This window comes from Spermophilus citellus (genome assembly GCF_964194105.1).
Source record: "Spermophilus citellus genome assembly, chromosome: 8".
Classification (NCBI taxonomy): domain Eukaryota; kingdom Metazoa; phylum Chordata; class Mammalia; order Rodentia; family Sciuridae; genus Spermophilus; species Spermophilus citellus.
In genome coordinates, this window is record NC_138189.1 from 65057242 (window position 1) to 65074046 (window position 16805).

Sequence of the window (16805 nt, forward strand, 5' to 3'; positions counted from 1 at the left end):
CACATTGCCTTCAAATGACCACCAATAAATCTACCTTAAGAAATAACAGAAGCTAGAACACAACAGAATATCTTCAAAGTGTTTCATAGAGTCTATTTCAAAATCTTTACCAAGTGAAAAAAGCCTTCAGAAATGAAAGTAAAATGTAGACATTTTCAAAAATGTTTTTGCATTGACAATAGATTTGTAAGAGTGGAGAGCGCCAGATAGAAGGAATATGATCCCAGATGAAAACTGGCAAAAGAAAAAGCGGTGGAAAAAGGAAGTATGTGGGTAACTAAAGGCAGCCGGTCTTTATGAAAGAGCAATTACAATAAGTTGTGGAGTCTAAAATGTATGATAAATAAATGAATGAAAATAGCAAAAACTGCAGGAGAGGGAGACAATAAGTGGAGTTAACATAATAGAAGATCCAGGAATTGATAAAGGTACTAATCTATATTAGAACTTTAATAGAGTAATGATGCAAATAATTTAAAGTAATAATGTAATATTAGTCAAAGAATGCTTAACTATAAAGCCAAAAAATAGATACAATAGAAAAATATATGCTTAACCCAAGGAATGGCAACAAAGTAGAGGAAAAGAAATGGAAGAAGTGTGACAAATAAATAATAAAGAGTAAGATAATAGATTTAAATAATTATTTTATATTTGTGTTAAATATGAGCTGACTAAATTGAATAAGATTGTCCAACTGACAAAATAAAACAAAAAATACACACCAAATGAATATTAATTAAAAGAGAAGTGCTTTAAAGATACTAGTATAGAAAACTTGAAAGTAAGAAATGGAAAAAGTATATTAAGCACTGACTAAAGAGAAATTTTTTTTTTTTTGCTACAGGAAGGCAGACCTTAATGAAAAATTAAACTTCTAGAAATAGTAATATTTCATATTGATAGCACCAGGAATATGCAAATATTCTATCTATATACCTAGTTAGCTATATAAAGCAAAGTTGACAAAAGTAAAAGAACTTGATTAATCTTCCACAATAATTTTGGGAAATTTTAATATCTCCACATAACTAGAAATAAGCAGACATTGGAAACTAGATGATCTAAATAACTGATTATCAAATTTTACTTAATTTCCTGATCTAATTGATATTTTTAAAGTCTATATTTAATATATTTGAAATATGTACTCTTTTCAAGTGTATATACACCTCCATGAAAATTGACCATACTGTGATCCATAAAGAACCATAAAGTTTCAATGAATTTCTTAAGATCAAAATAATGTGGAATATATTCTTTGAATATAGTAGAATGAGTTAGAAACAATAACAAAAAGTATAAAATTCTCAATTTTTTATGATTGAACAATACATTTCTAAAGACCCCACTGATCAAAATTAAATCACCAGGTAAATCAAATAATGTTTTGAAATAAAGAGTAGTAAACTATAATATATCAAAACTTATAAAATGTAATTAAAATGATGCTTAGAAATTTTTAGCATTAAGTAGATATAACAGAAAGGGAAAATGTTATAAATAAAATTACCTAACTGTTCCTCTTAAAAAGTTAGAAAATGGCAAATGACACTGAGAAGAAGGAGAAAGAGGGGGCAAATAACAAAAAAGATGCACAGAGTGATAAAATAAGGAATAATACAATGAAGAAAATCCACACAGTACTAAAATAGTTTCTATTAAAAGATTAATAAAACTGATAAATTCTTGGCAAGATAGGGGAGAGGAAAGAATATGATTACTTATACTGGAAATGAGAAGACATTACTATAGATATTACAGAAGTGAAAAAATGAATGAATAATATCAACAACTATTTTGAGAATTCAGATGATATGAAAAAATTCCCTAGAAAAATACAACATAATAAATAGAATGCAAGAAGAAATAGGACCCTTCAATAGATGAATGGATAAAAAAAATGTGGCATCTATACACAATGGAGTACTATGCAGCAATAAAAAATGACAAAATCATAGAATTTTCAGGGAAATGGATGGCATTAGAGCAGATTATGCTTAGTGAAGCTAGCCAAACCCTAAAAAACAGATACCAAATGTCTTCTTTGATATAATGAGAGCAAGTATGAACAGAGCAGGGAGGAAGAGTAGGAAGAAAAGAGTAACATTAAACAGAGACTTGAGATGGGAGGGAAAGGGAGAGAAAAGGGAAATTGCATGGAAATGAAGGGAGACACTCATTGCTAAACAAAATTACATATAAGAGGTTGTGAGGGGAATGGGAAAATAAACAAAGAGAGAAATGAATTACAGTAGATGGGGTAGAGAGAGAAGATGGGAGGGGAGGAGAGGGGGGATAGTAGGGGATAGGAAAGGTAGCAGAATACAACAATTACTATTAGTGCATTATGTAAAATTGTGGATGTGTAACTGACGTGATTCTGCAATCTGCATTTGGGGTAAAATTGGGAGTTCATAACCCACTTCAATCTAATGTATGAAATATAATATATCAAGAGCTTTGTAATGTTGTGAACAACCAATAAAAAAATGTAAAAAAAAAGAAGAAATAGGAAATCTGATTGACAATAAACAAATTAAATTAAAATGAAACTACTCCAAGAAGGGATTCTAGATCCAGAGAACTTTACCATTAAATTTTCTAGGCATTTAATGAAAAATAATACTAATATTACATAATCTTTTCAAGAAAACAGAAAAGAAGGATTTTTCTCAACTCATGTTATAGTGCCCGAATGGCCTGATAATAAAAAACCAAATTAACAGAAAGAAAACTGAAAGTTAATTCCCTAAAAACATAAATACAAAAGAAAAATCAAGAAAAAGTATGTAAAATAAATATTTTAGGTCAGAATGAAAATCAATGAATGAAATTAACCACATGAAAAGAATAAAGAAGGAAAAATAGCATATCTAATTAGATGCAGAAGTAGTTGATAAAATTAAATACCTGCAATCATTTTTAAATTTAAAAAATTATAGCTGATAAGAATGGAGGGAAATCTTATCTGATAAAACATCTATAAAACAAACAGAAAACATTAAATTACATTGTGAAACACTGAAAGCTCCAGATATTAGAAATGGACTATTTCCATTCCACTCTGAATTGGAAGTCTGATCAAATTTAATTAGGTAAGGAAAAAAAAAGAAACAAAAAGAAGAAAAACTATCAAATATGCAAACATAGGAAAAGAAGAAATAAAATAAAACTGCCATTCATTCAAAAAGACATGGTGGTCATGCATGTGAAAAACTCAAAAGAATGTATAGATAAGTTATCAAAATCAATAAGTGACAGCAACCATATCACTGGATAAAAAGTCAATATATAAACTTAATTACATTTCTACATTGAAATCTGCATCAAACAATTAAAAATAAAAACTGTAAATGACATAACTTAAAATAAAATAAAAACATCCACTATGTAGGATTACATCTAACAAAGATGTATTAGACCTCTACACAGAAAAGTACAAAACAGAGAAATAAAAGGAAACCTAAATAAATGAAGGAATATACCATGGATGTGGATAAAAAGATAAAAAAAAATTTAATGTTGCTTAAAACCAAGAATCAATAAATGGGATGGAATCAAACTAAAAAGTTTCTTCTCAGCAAAAGAAACAATCTGTGAGGTGAACGAAGAGCCTACATCCTGGGAGCAAATTTTTACCCCTCACATATCAGACAGAGCACTAATCTTTTTTTGCCAGAGTCTGAAGAGTAGATCCTCTACATTTTTATTAAAATAAAGTTCAAAAATATTAACAAAGTAGTCTAGAGCAATAATAATACAGCTAGTAGCAGCCTTTGAGGTGGATAATGGATAGTTTGGAAGGGGGATGGAGACTTCTGAGATTCTGGTAATGTATTTCTTGATGGGGGTTACATGGATGTATTCATTTTATTATTGATACACTTCAATAAAATATTTTTTAAAGTGTATGGCTTGGGAGTAAAAAATCCTAGGCTCAAATCTCAGTTCTGCTACTTCCTAGCTTCATGATCATGAACAAGTGTCTTAACCTTTCTGAATCCCAGATTTCTCATCTATGATTTGGGCACAGTTATTATACCTACTTCACAGGAATATTAAGCACTTGAACTTAGAAAATGTTGCACTAAATACTTATTATGTGATGATAGTATTAAGTATAATGATAATAGTATTAAGTAGTTGGCACTGGAAGTAGTTGTAGGATTTTTTTCTGGGGGAAAGAATGGGACATGAAAAGTTTTGGAAATCACAGAGCAACAAAGAGGCACTTCCCAAGACCCTCTACTCAGTTCAAAGTTCCTCCAGTAGAGCTGTATTTCAAATTCATACCCATCAGAGGCAATATCAGTAATCCTGTTTTAGTCCTCTTATACCCCCAACTTACATAATCAACATTCCTTCAAGCAATAAATTCCTATCCTAAGTTGATTTCAGAAAGTTTCTGATGTCAAAGTTCACTTCTAGTTCCTGTAGTGTGAGGCTCTCAATCTTTGTTTTCCATCCGGTATCTTAACAGTCTCGGTTCTCTGTTTCTGTCACGTAAAACCATGTTATCTTGCAACCTTCTTTGCATAAGTCTCAGTGCAAAGCTGGGGGCCAGGAGACTCTGCCTTCTTTCATATCTATCAAGAATTTCTTGTGAGCAAAGGGCATGTAGCAGCTTTACTTGTATGGTATTTCATAGCTTGATTATACGTAAAAGTATAAAGCACAGGAAAACACGTATTTGTTATATATAGGCACACGATCTGGAGCTGGAATGCCTGGGTTTGAGTCCAAGTTCTGTCACATACTAACATGGAACCTGGGGCTAGTCACTTAACTTCTAAGTCTTCCAGTTATAAAACAATAATACACATAGTCCACATGTCACAGGAGTTCAAAGAGTATTAAAATAGTTAACAACATAAAGCACTAAAGACAGCACCTAGAACATAAAATACACTACCTAAGGGTTAGCTATTACTGATTAATCAGAAAGTCACCAGAAACTTGAGAACAGTGTTAGAACAGCTGTAAAAACTCTATTCTCTCTACTTAAAACCTGTCTTCATCAAGGGAGATCCTTTGAAATGTGGGTAAAACTCCTAACAATTTATCCCCTCTGCTTGTTCAGTCTCCTGTGTTCAGTACTCCCAGGCCCACTGAACTACAACTGTCCCCAAACATGCCAGCCTACCTTGTCACCCTGCAGTCTACTCCTCCCTCAAAACAGCTCAAGATTTTCTCTTCTATGGAGGTTTCCCTGATCCTGCCATTTAAAAAGTATTCCCTTCTTCCTTCCAACGCCAGTCTTTTAGAATATTAATCACACAAGACTGAAATAAATTTAATTTCCTGAAGAAATTCTGATCTTCAACTCTGGATGTGACTATGCTTTCTGCATCTTCTTATTACCTAAGAAGATGAACATCTAGAACTGTACTTGGCACACATTAGGAACTTAACAAAATCAAGAAAGCTGAAGGACATTCAAATTCTCTCTCTTTGTTTAAATATACTCAGTAAATGGACAAGAATCTGAGCCAAAATGTCAATCACCTGATAAATAAGGAATAGATGATAAACAGGCAAAGTATCATCTCTTTACTTCTTATCCTCCCTCCAATAAAATTTTCTGAGTGATAAACCAACCAAAAAATACCTAATGAAAGCAAAGATTTGTAAATGAAGAAACTAGCATGAGAAAGATGAGGTCATTCTGTGGATAATCAGAAAATAGGCATGACTTACTCCTGTCAATTCTTTTACCTGTTGCCCATGTGATCAAGCACAGTTGTAATGTAATCATGTTTGCTGTTACTTCATGCTCACAACAAATATTTCTCTCTCTCTTTCTTAAGATTGTGCAGATAATCTTATTCCCATGAGCATCAAAGAACAGGGTTTGATAATGAAATGTTGAAAACAACCAAAAGTTACAAGGAAATTAATCTGACACACTCAATGATATGCATAATCATCATTGTGTGGCATGGCAACTTGGTATAAATGGAAAAATCATTCCTTTAAGTGTAAGTAATTAGTACTGGTCTTAGATCATCAAACTAAATATTTTGAGAATCAGCTGCAGGGAGGGCTGTTCCTATGACACAAGGGTCCTCAATGGTGGTTTTATAAATCCATACACCTGGGCTCTCACCTCAAACCAATTTAACCAAACTCCCTAGGGGAATATTGTTTAGCCAGACTCCCTAGGCATCAGTATTGTTTAATATTCCCCTGGTGATTATTTATTAAGAAATATAGCTGTAAACAAGAAAACACAAGGGAATTTGAAGTTGTCCCTTCTGTCTATTTCCACAGCACTGAACTGGGAAAATGCTTTAACTGATGACTCACCAAGAACTCAGTCAATTAATACTAAGTAACAATAACTGATTAACAACAATTAATTAATGTTTGTCACAGGATTTTGACATAGCCTATTCTTCTTTGTGATATGACAAATAAGTACAAAAAATGAGTAAATCCTTATTCTCCTCTTCTTCTTCTCAGCATCCTAATGTAAATCCTGAAACATGGCTGGGTATTTGGGAATACACTGTCAAGTCATCCCTAAAACTCTGGACATTTTTTCAAAATTTCCTGATGAAATGTTCACATCTAAAATATACAGTTTATTTTTGATTGAACAGCTCAGTAACATTAAGTATATTCTAATTGTTCCGCAACTAACACCACCAGCCATCTGTACTTATTTTTCTTATCTTCCCATCCCTGTACTTATTAAACACTAACTCTGTTACCTCCCTGCTTCTTGCCACTGGTAACCTCCATTAGAATGGAGACTCAAGTCTCTATGTATTTGACTATTCTACAATATCTCATGTATGTGGAATCATAAAATATTTGTCCTTTTTGAGTCTGGCTTATTTCACTTTATATAACATATTCAAGGCTCTTTTATGTTGTATATGGGTTAGAACTTCCTTTTTAAGGCTGGGTAATATCTCATTGTATGCACATACTGCATTTTGTTTCTCCCTTCATCTGTTGGTGAATATTGGGTGGCTTCCATCTTTATCTGTTGTGAAGAATGATGTGAAGTACACAGATGTTCAAGTCCATGTGCATGGACTTTTCATACCACTACAGCCAGCATTCTCAACCAAGGAATCTCACTTCATGGAAGCCAAAGAGCCTTGTACGGTGTGCTGAATTCCAAGATGGCCCCAGGAGCTCTATGCCTGTAGTCATGTCCTTGTATATCCTCTTCATCTTGAGTGGGGACAGAGCCGGTGACATCAACAAAGTGTAGCAACAGTGATGGGAGGACCACCCCAAGGACAATACCTGTCTTAGCCAAATATCAAGCAGCTCCCCAGCTGGTCTTGATGAAGGAAGTTGCCCTGTGTTGAGAGGGCTTGGGGGAGAAATTCTGGGCAGCCCTAGGAGCTGAGAGTCACCCCAGCTGATAGCCAAAGAAATGGGGACTGCTCTCCTACAACCACAGGAACTTAATTCTGCCAACAATAACAGAAGCTAGGAAGAGGACCTGTTCCTCTAGAAAGTTCTGGAAAGTAACACAGCCAGCCAAACCCTTGACTTGCAGCTTTGTGAGACTAAGCAGGTGAACTAAATAAGGCATACCTGGACTCCCAATCCACAGACACTCTGAGATAGTGGGTGTCCATTGTTTTAGCTGCTAATCATGTGGTAATTTATTACCTAGCAATAAAAAAATTATTATATATGGATTTCCCTGAGTTTCTATTCCCAGGAAGTTTAAATAGTGCCTTGTTCTGCTCACTTTTATTTCCTCTTCTCATCTGGAGAGAGGGGACTCAAAGCTCCAGCTTTTTATTTCCCTCATATTTTCTAGAGTTTGATCTGTAAATCTCAAAAGGACCATCAAAGCTGCTGCTTGAAATTTACCAATCAAAATTGATTTGGTATAGCAACTACAACAACAAAAATCACTCTGGGAAGATTAAATGGAGTTAGTGGGTGCTTGATCACTCCTGCTTTAGTATAAATTATGTATATAAAATATCCCCTGGTCATCTACTCCTGGGTATAGATCTCACAAAAATATTTAAAAAATAGAAACTGTCAAGACTGTGCTGAAAAACCTTGAACTAACAAGTACTTCAAAGACAAATTAATTTGGAGTAAAACTTTAAATTAAAGCAACCGGTTTAGTTAAAAGAATAATTATAAGAAATGTATCTTCCACAATGAGGGTCTTTAGATCCTCCAAAAGGGTCTAAAAACGTGAAAGGTCTTATCCTAATCTTCAGATCTTTTCCCCTTTGAGAGAATTTCATTGTAGTTTGAACCCTAGAAAAAGTCAGATGACAGGGGCTGAGCTGACTTATCGAAAGAAGGGAGGTTCTCATAACTGCAGAGCTTATGAGCAGGCAAAGGCCAGGGCCCTGCTTCCTTCTGACCTGACTGCAAGGAGAATAAAGGCTGTTGTCTTCTCAATTCAACTATTTCTGTTATGGTATTTTCTGTGTATCTAGCAATGAAATAGGCAGTATCTGGAATAGGATGGAAGGTTTTTGAATAAAAAATTGGGTCAGAAAAGAGGAGCCCATCTCAGAGGACACTTAGAAGATACAAATGAGGAGAGCTGGCAGCTCCTGCCCTGGCCTCCAAGACAGTGGTACGAAGCCAGCACTGCTCAATTCCAAACTTCCATGGAGCCAAGCAGATCCACAAACTATTGTTAATATCCCAAAAGTTAAGAAGATAGCAAGCAAAATAAAGTGAGTATCAGTTTCAGAGTTGCTCTGATGCTGAGAATGGGGGAAGATTAGAAAGGAAAAAAACAAAAGTATAAATGAAAAAAATGAGACAAGGAATACAAAGGGAAGAAGTGGAAAAAATATAAGATTAAAAAATGAGCCTGCTGATTTGATATTTGGTAAATGTTGACCTGAATGTGTTAATCTGAAGGAGTAAAGGGAACCTTGGACTTTCTAGCTAGTAGTTGAAGTTATAGGGTTAAAAATTGCTATGGGTTTTCTGCAGCATAAAAATAGCATAAAGTGTCCTCTTAGGAATGCAGCCCACAGGGAGAACTGAACTTCTGACTATTCATAACAGGGAGGTATCAGTCCTGAGTGTTTTCTGAGGCTTCCTTAAACATATTTCCTAACACCTAGTGACAGACTGGAAGTTTTGAGGAGCAAAGGGCAGATATAAACAAAGCACAGCATCTGGTTGAGAGAGGGCAGAGGTGGGCAGGCTGAGTGTGTCCTTTGACTCCTTGAGAGAAGAAAGGGCAGAGGCAGGAATTGAGAGGGGCCAGCTGCCAGCACTTGCAAAGGCTGCCAAAGCTTAATGGACCACATTTAGATGACAAGGCAGGTGCCACTCAACTGTAGCCACCTTGTTAACTTCTCCCTACTTTTGATTTCTCCCTTTCTTTGAAGTTTAACAGCAACTCTCACCCACCCAACCCGGACTGCACAACCCCAAGGGCATCCATTCACACTGGAGGCTCTGCAGTCTGGATATGTGTGCACTGTGGTAGGGAACACACACTGGACATCAGGCAGACAGACTGGAAACGGGGTTCCACAAACTGTCCACATTACAACCTTCAGCACATTGATGAATGACTCCCTTTGGGTAAGACGGAAAAGTAACACCACCTCATTCCACAAGTCTAAAGCCCCAGGAGATGATGGATGGGAAACAACCAATGACTAATAGTTAGTTGATAACTTAGCTTTCTCATCCCATCCCTCCACAGCTAGTTCGGATCTGGATGCCTCTACACACATTATTGCTATATAGCATAACTGCTTGTTTTCAAACATCTATCTTTCACAAGACATATCACTTAGCTGCCTTCACCCATAGCTTCTAGCTATCAGATTACCACAAGATTGGATTTTTTTCTTCTTTCATTCTTTATACAGAGAGCTTCATTTTCTTTTTCCTTTTTTAAAAACTCAGATTAAGCCAGGCACAATGGCTAACACCTGTAATCCCAAGTGACTCGGGAGGCTGAGGCAGGATGATTGCCAGTTCAGGGTCAGTCTTGGTAACTTAGTGAGACCCTTAGCAACTTAATAAGACCCTGTCTCACTAAAAAGAAAAAGAAAAGAAAAAAAGATTGGGGATGTAGCTCAGTGGGAAAGTGCCCCTGGGTTTAATCCCCAGTACCCATAAATAAATAAACAAACAAATGGATGAATACATAAATAAAAACTTAGGTTAAGGTTGTAATATTTATAAGTACATGCACCAATTTTTTGACTATTCAATAAGTCTGTACATATACTCTTAAAAATCTTTCTATCAAAACAAGATATAGAACTTTTCATACAGCAACATGTAAGTTACTAATTCATGGGCAACAAATCCTAGAGCTTCCCCCCAGCAAAATTTCCCTCAATTTGCAAACTGAGACTATAGTGGCACTTCTGGAAGCACAATTTTCAGGGAAAAATAACAATTGTAGGCAGTTGTTTCTAAGCACAGCACTTTTTAAAAATCTGTTTATAATTACATATTTAATTTTTTGTGCCAAGTCTTTCCCACTAAAATGTGAAAAGTCCTCCTCTAATTTTCATCTCTAAAAAATTACATAGGACTGGTTAGAGTAGAACCTGATAGCAGGTTTTCAGGTTTTGAATTCTGGTTCCAAAATTAAAACCTGTGTAACCTTAAACAAGTTATGTAATTCAACATGTCTCAGTTTTCTCATATATAAAAAGGGGACAATGGAGCTGGGGCTGGGGCTCAGTGGCAGAGCACTTGCTTACCACAGGTGAGGCACTAGGTTCGATCCTGAACAGCACATATAAAAATAAACAAATAAAACAAGGGCATGCTGATCATCTACAACTACAAAAGAAAAAAATTTAAAGGGGGGTGATATCTATCTATCTTATAGGTTTATCGTGAGAATTATATGACTCAATATCTGTGAGGCATTCAGAATGGGCTAGCACAGATTAGCGATGTATAAATGTTGTTTCTTTCCATAGAAACTTTCTTATTTAATAAAGGAAACACATTTCTCCAATGCACTATCGATTCCTCAGCGCTGCTTTAGAAAACAAGCACAAATAATAACAACATACTCTCCCTCACTCCTTTTCCACATCTTATTTAAATGAGTGACTCACTTGCATTTTCCACTTTTACCTATCCTGCTCCTGGGGCGGGAATGACAAATACAACTAATTGTCCTTCCTAAAACTGGAGCCAACATCTGAAGTCAGATGGCAAGTCTTTGTTTTATCTTTCCTTTTCATGAAAGAACAATAGTTTCAAATGATAGTTTAAGCATTCTTAGCAAAAAAAAAAAAAAAAAAAACAATCATACAGCTACTTGCCAGATGTCTCTGATTAATTTTCCTGTGTTCCACCAGACATTCAGCATGAGCCTGTAATTTTGCTCTGCCAGTGCTGAAGTTTGCTAAACGATGTCTCTACATAAACAGAAAACTTAATTTCAGTAAAAGGTCTGACCTCTGGATGCGTGGTTGTCTCCGTGCTCAAGGCAGGTCAGAGATGGACAGAAAAGCTATCTGCTCTTCTCCCTGTCCTTCTTTACCACTGATATCCAGTCTTCAGCCTTAAGAAGCACTATACGTGACACATATGTGACCTTCCATATACACCACAGTTTTGGCCATCAGATAGATCAAATCTATTCTCAAAGTCCTTTCCTCTCAGTCAGAGCTTTGAGGATGCAGCTCTTGGTGACAACTATGCAATGGGCAAGCTCAGCTCAGCTCCACATGGAAGATGCAGGAAGCACCATTGTTCTCATTACCAGTCAACTGGGTATATCAATCAAAAAGTAGACTGGTGCCCAAACTGGTCTGACTAGAGGCCTTTTTTTCTTTATCATTTTGCGGGCAGATCTAAAAACACTAGAGCAGGACTGCAGAGAAGAAGAACTGGTTTCAAAATCAAGAGTCTTATATTCCAATCCTGGCTCTACCACCTTTCATGGTGTATTCTATAACTCCCCTGCACCTATTTCTGCAATCTCCAGGAGGGTAGCATGAAATAATGTTTAATTTTCTTATAGTTCTAAAGTCTTCTGATGTTCACCTTATTACATTTAAATCAGAGATCAGAATATTTGCTAGTACTCTGACTTGTCATGTGATTTTATAATAATGCAAAAAAGCTGAGTGCCTATAATAGAAACAGGCTACATGTCTGCACAGCTATATGCTTTTGAAGATCTAAAATGGTCCACAGGCACAAGGCCAAGTCACTACAAAAGGTTATGAAGATTCCAGTGCAGCTTCCCAGCAATTCCATTTAGGGCCCACCTCAATATAAGAGTCATATTCTTATTTTCTGTGGCTTCATAAAATTTCACACTGGTCTTACTTTGTCCATAAAATATACCCAAACTGCACTAGATCATAATTCTCATTTCATGCCATAGCAGTTGCCATCTAAACCATATAGTCTAGAATTCCAATATCTAGTTCATCAGTCATGAGACATGTGGGTATTTAATTTTCCAATGAATTAAAATTAAAAATCCAGTCCCCTAGTTATAGCAGCCAAATTTTTAATTACCTAGTAGCCAAATTTAGGTTTTGGCTACCATCTTGTTGAATACAGATTACAGAAAATTTCTGTCACTGCAGAAGTTTCAACTGCACAGCACTGAACTACTTTAGAACCAGATCCTAAAAAGTGAACCTGAGAATTTTGTGAGACAAATGCCCAGATTCCCCAGTACCATTAGAATACCATTATTGTTTCTCTATATAAAGAACAGAGGTACAAGTACACAGTTTAAGTTATTCCCTTGGACACTAACTGTCTACTTGATGGGTACCAGACAACAAAGCTGGGATGAGCTGGGGGCAGCCCTGAAGCTGAAGCATGTTACTCATCATTCACAATACATCTGATCACAGGAGACTCAGAAAACCACACACTGATGTTCATGAGTTAGAGTTTCTTGTGACTTACTGAATCTGAATCCTCAAATTTGGAATCTGTCATTCTATCAAATTGTGTACTCTGCCATCTAACAGGGCTTATATTGCATAAAAGAGATATTAAAAATAATGTTGATTGTGGGAGACTTGATAGTCTCCCCTCAGTTTCTTGCTCTGTGATACTTACTAGAGACATTCATTCCTTTTGACAAAATTACTGAAACTCCGTCCAATGGCTTTCTGTTCCAGTGTGAAGGATAAATTTTATCCAAAATGTAGTTGATACATATGTAGTAGGAACAAGATTTAATCTTAGATTCAGCTAGTAAAGTTTATAAAAAGTTTGACAAATAAATCATGAGAGCTAAGAATAAACAGAGAAGTCATTTTGACTGAGGTTCTTAAATTCTCTAATATCTAGCAAGCCCTGCTTGATAGAATAGCCAAACCAATACATAATGTGCATAATCCTTTTAGCGGTGGAAGATGCTCCCATCTTCTTGATGCTCTAACTTCTAGAAAATTGTTCCTTACAAAATTTTGATATATTGCATAAAAGAGATATTAAAAATATTCAAGGTTTACATTTGGTTTTTCTTCCAAATTAGAACTTCTTGGAAATGAAAAACAAATTGTTAGAAATGAAAAACGAAAAAAAATTAAGTCTCTGAATTGATGAAATTAGCTGTGTTTAAGCAATTATTTCAGAGAGAAATAGTTATACTTTTTTCAAGGGAAAGTGTGGTACATATCAGTCAATGAAAAAAGAATGACTCCATATTCTGTTTTTTAATATAGAAGCACAAGGCTCTGAGAAAGCAGATGAAACGTTTTAGGGCATGAATGATCTAGTCTGCTCTTTTTAGGACCAATCATTAAGAAACAAATTAGTTCGTTTCCTCATTCTGACCTCAACATAGACTAGTACCCATGTGGTCTGCCTTTAGGGTGAGAACAGTCATTGATAATCCTTATTCAGAAGCTATAATGTCTTTCCTGTGTCCCTCACTAGACAGAAGAAAAGAAATGCAGTTTGTCTCAGAAATTGACAGCATGTAATTACTGATTTTCTTTGCCTGGTTATAAAAGAGCTAATAAAGAAATTCAAAGAAATATGCTTATCTCAGATTATTTAGCACCAAGAAAATGGTATTTTGTCTCAAAATAAGCATAACTCTTTGAACAAAGTAATTGAACAAAATCTTCATTAAAGAGAAGAAATCTAATGGCCTATGGAAGGATAGGGTCAAAGAAGATAAATTGCTACTAAACTCTCTGACACATTGTCCTACATATGAAAGCATATTGCTAGTCATAATATGTTTATGTACATATGTAGCATAATGAATAATATACAATATTACTATAAGTTCAAATGTCTCTGATATATCAAAAAGTAACACGGGATGCTGTTCAAGTTTGAAAAACAAGTGCAATTTTGTTACAGCTAAAATTTCTGAGTTCATAGCATTAAAACAAGTATTACGGGGCTGGGGATGTGGCTCAAGCGGTAGCGCGCTTGCCTGGCATGCGTGCAGCCCGGGTTCGATCCTCAGCACCACATACAAACAAAGATGTTGTGTCCGCCGAAAACTAAAAAATAAATATTAAAAAAAAAATTCTCTCTCTCTCTCTCTCTCTCTCTCTCTCTCTCTCTCTCTCTCTCTCTCTCTCCTCTCTCACTCTCTCTTTAAAAAAAAAAAAACAAGTATTACTTTTAAAGGAGAGTAGATAAGATCTTTCTAAACCAATTAATAATAAAACATTTGGCTTAATAAAACTTTCCTGAAACCTAATATTAATCATATTTTTCAGCCATAGAATATTATGATTAATAATCCAATATGACTAGTTTCCTTAACAAATATTTATTAATAATTTCATATATGCCACCAACTGCTGTCAACAAATTGATGAGTTAAACCCCCCTTTGTAATTTTGTTGTCAAAATAAATCTTTTATTTGCTTAGGTTGAATGTTTTATTCTGATTTATATTACTTGTGTCTATGAATAAATTAAAATTTGATTTAATTTCACAGCTCTTGCATTTTGCCACAGTGATCCAGGCTCAGCCACAGCAATAGTAAAGCAAAAGATCTCATTTCAGTTAATAAATATTTACTTATTTACAAACCATGCAAAAGGAGAATCCTAACTCATATTTGTAATCAATCTTTCCTGGTCAGGAAAATAAAACTTAAGCCAGAAAAATATATACATGCATATACATATTCATATACACACAAAATTGTTGTGATATTCATATGTTCTTTTAAAATTTCTAATTTTTGCTCCAAACATAAATGATAAAGAAATTGAAATGCTAATCACCTTTAATTGACCAGTAAGTGCTGTGTACATGTGTTTACATATCACACTGTACCCCATAAATATGCACAATTATGTTAACTAAAAAATTTTTAAAGAGAAAAAAATTCTAACTTTTAAAATGCATTGTAGCTTTTAATTGTTCCCTCTTCCTAAAATGTTCTTTCCACTTAGTCTCTACTTGGTTGGTTTTGACATTTGTATTTCAGCTCAAGGTCACCACCTCAACCAGGCCTTCATCACAATTCTGCTCCTCTTTCCTGCTTCTTTTCTTTCCCCCTCACCCTCAACACAACCCATTATACTGCTGGTTTCCATCACAACATTAACCCAATTAATAATTATACATCTCTTATTTGTTTCTGGGTATACAATCTCCCCCACAAAAAAAGGATCTGGGAATATTTATTTTAAGCAATCAACACAGTGGCTGGCAGAGACCAGTGCTCAACATAAACGGTATAGCGAATGAATGAAGTCAGCCTCCTTTTAACTACTCAGAAGTGGTTTTTGCTATACATATTCATATTTTATTGTGATTTGTGTACATTTTTAGGTCTACTCTAAAAGAAAAGAAGTATACACTTCCTAAACCTACCTCCTCACTCCTCCAGGGATTGTAAGATAATGGAAAGGGCTTTTAGTAAACTCAGCAACTCATTATGTCTGCATTTATGTCTATATACCTCAATGTCCACATAAAGTGCAATTTTTGCTTTAAAGAAATGTTCTACTTAACGAGAGATACTTTTGTAAAACAAAACCATTTGAGAATCCCCTCTAGCCCCACATCTGAGAGTTTACATGCTCTTCACCATTCAAAAGCCTTCATAGTTATCACTCTGGTCCTTCTTAACATTAAGGCCATCTGAATTAAAATGGCATGGAACTTCTTACCTGGAGTCCTTTCTGACTCTCGCTTTCTCAAAGGAAAACTCAGGGGGCTTGTTGAGGTCATAGGTTCGGGTTGTTGGCTCCGCAGACACCCCGGCCTTTGCTCCCCTTCTGCTATGGAGAGAGACCAATCCCGAGGTCTTCCGGTGGACCTCAAGAGGCACTTTATCCACAGAGGCCTGGAGTGGGCTTCCTCCCTGCATATGCACCACATCCTGAAGCTTGTTCAGCTGGATGCACTTGTTCTGGAGCTCCTCCGTGAGCTCAGCAATGGCCACGGTCTGTCTCGACAGCTGTTCCCGCAGCTCCTTCAAATGGTACTCCCGCTCTTGAATCTCAGCATCCTTCCTCCTCAGCTCTCTCTCCAGCTCCGTCACCTTGCTCCGCAGGGCATCAGTGCTGAGGCTCCCTGTGTGGCCATCTGGATGCTTGGAATGTTTGGGTTTCACTGAACCATTTCCCATGTTGCTCAGGGACCTGAGACGAGGAGGCACAGAATCAGGAACAACCAAGTGAGGTTTCATTTTCCAACAGTCCCCACCACCCCTCTCATTCTGTTTCATAAATAGAAACACACAGCATTCATCATCGTTCAATGAGCAACAAATGTCCCCATGCATCCAGAAGCGAAGCTAGTGATAGTTTCCTTTATCCCTGCATGAAGAGAAGCTGGCATTTGGGTTCACTCTTCCCCTTTCCTTTGCAAGCACAAATATGGCACCTAAGCATTCTGT

General features: G+C 35.8%; 1 protein-coding gene across 2 annotated transcripts in view; it reads right to left on the bottom strand.

Moving 5' to 3' along the window:
- Positions 1 to 16550, bottom strand: part of PRKG2 (protein kinase cGMP-dependent 2) — a gene marked incomplete at its 5' end in the record, with an annotated part of 91381 nt that extends 74831 nt beyond the window's left edge. Inside the window, one exon of one of the 2 annotated variants that reach the window (XM_081304504.1) lies at positions 16075 to 16550. In XM_081304504.1, the coding sequence (XP_081160630.1) occupies positions 16075 to 16535 (461 nt within the window). The remainder of the gene's footprint in view (positions 1 to 16074) is intronic. The other variant, XM_081304505.1, reaches the window with a different exon arrangement.
- Positions 16551 to 16805: the final 255 nt, after the last annotated feature.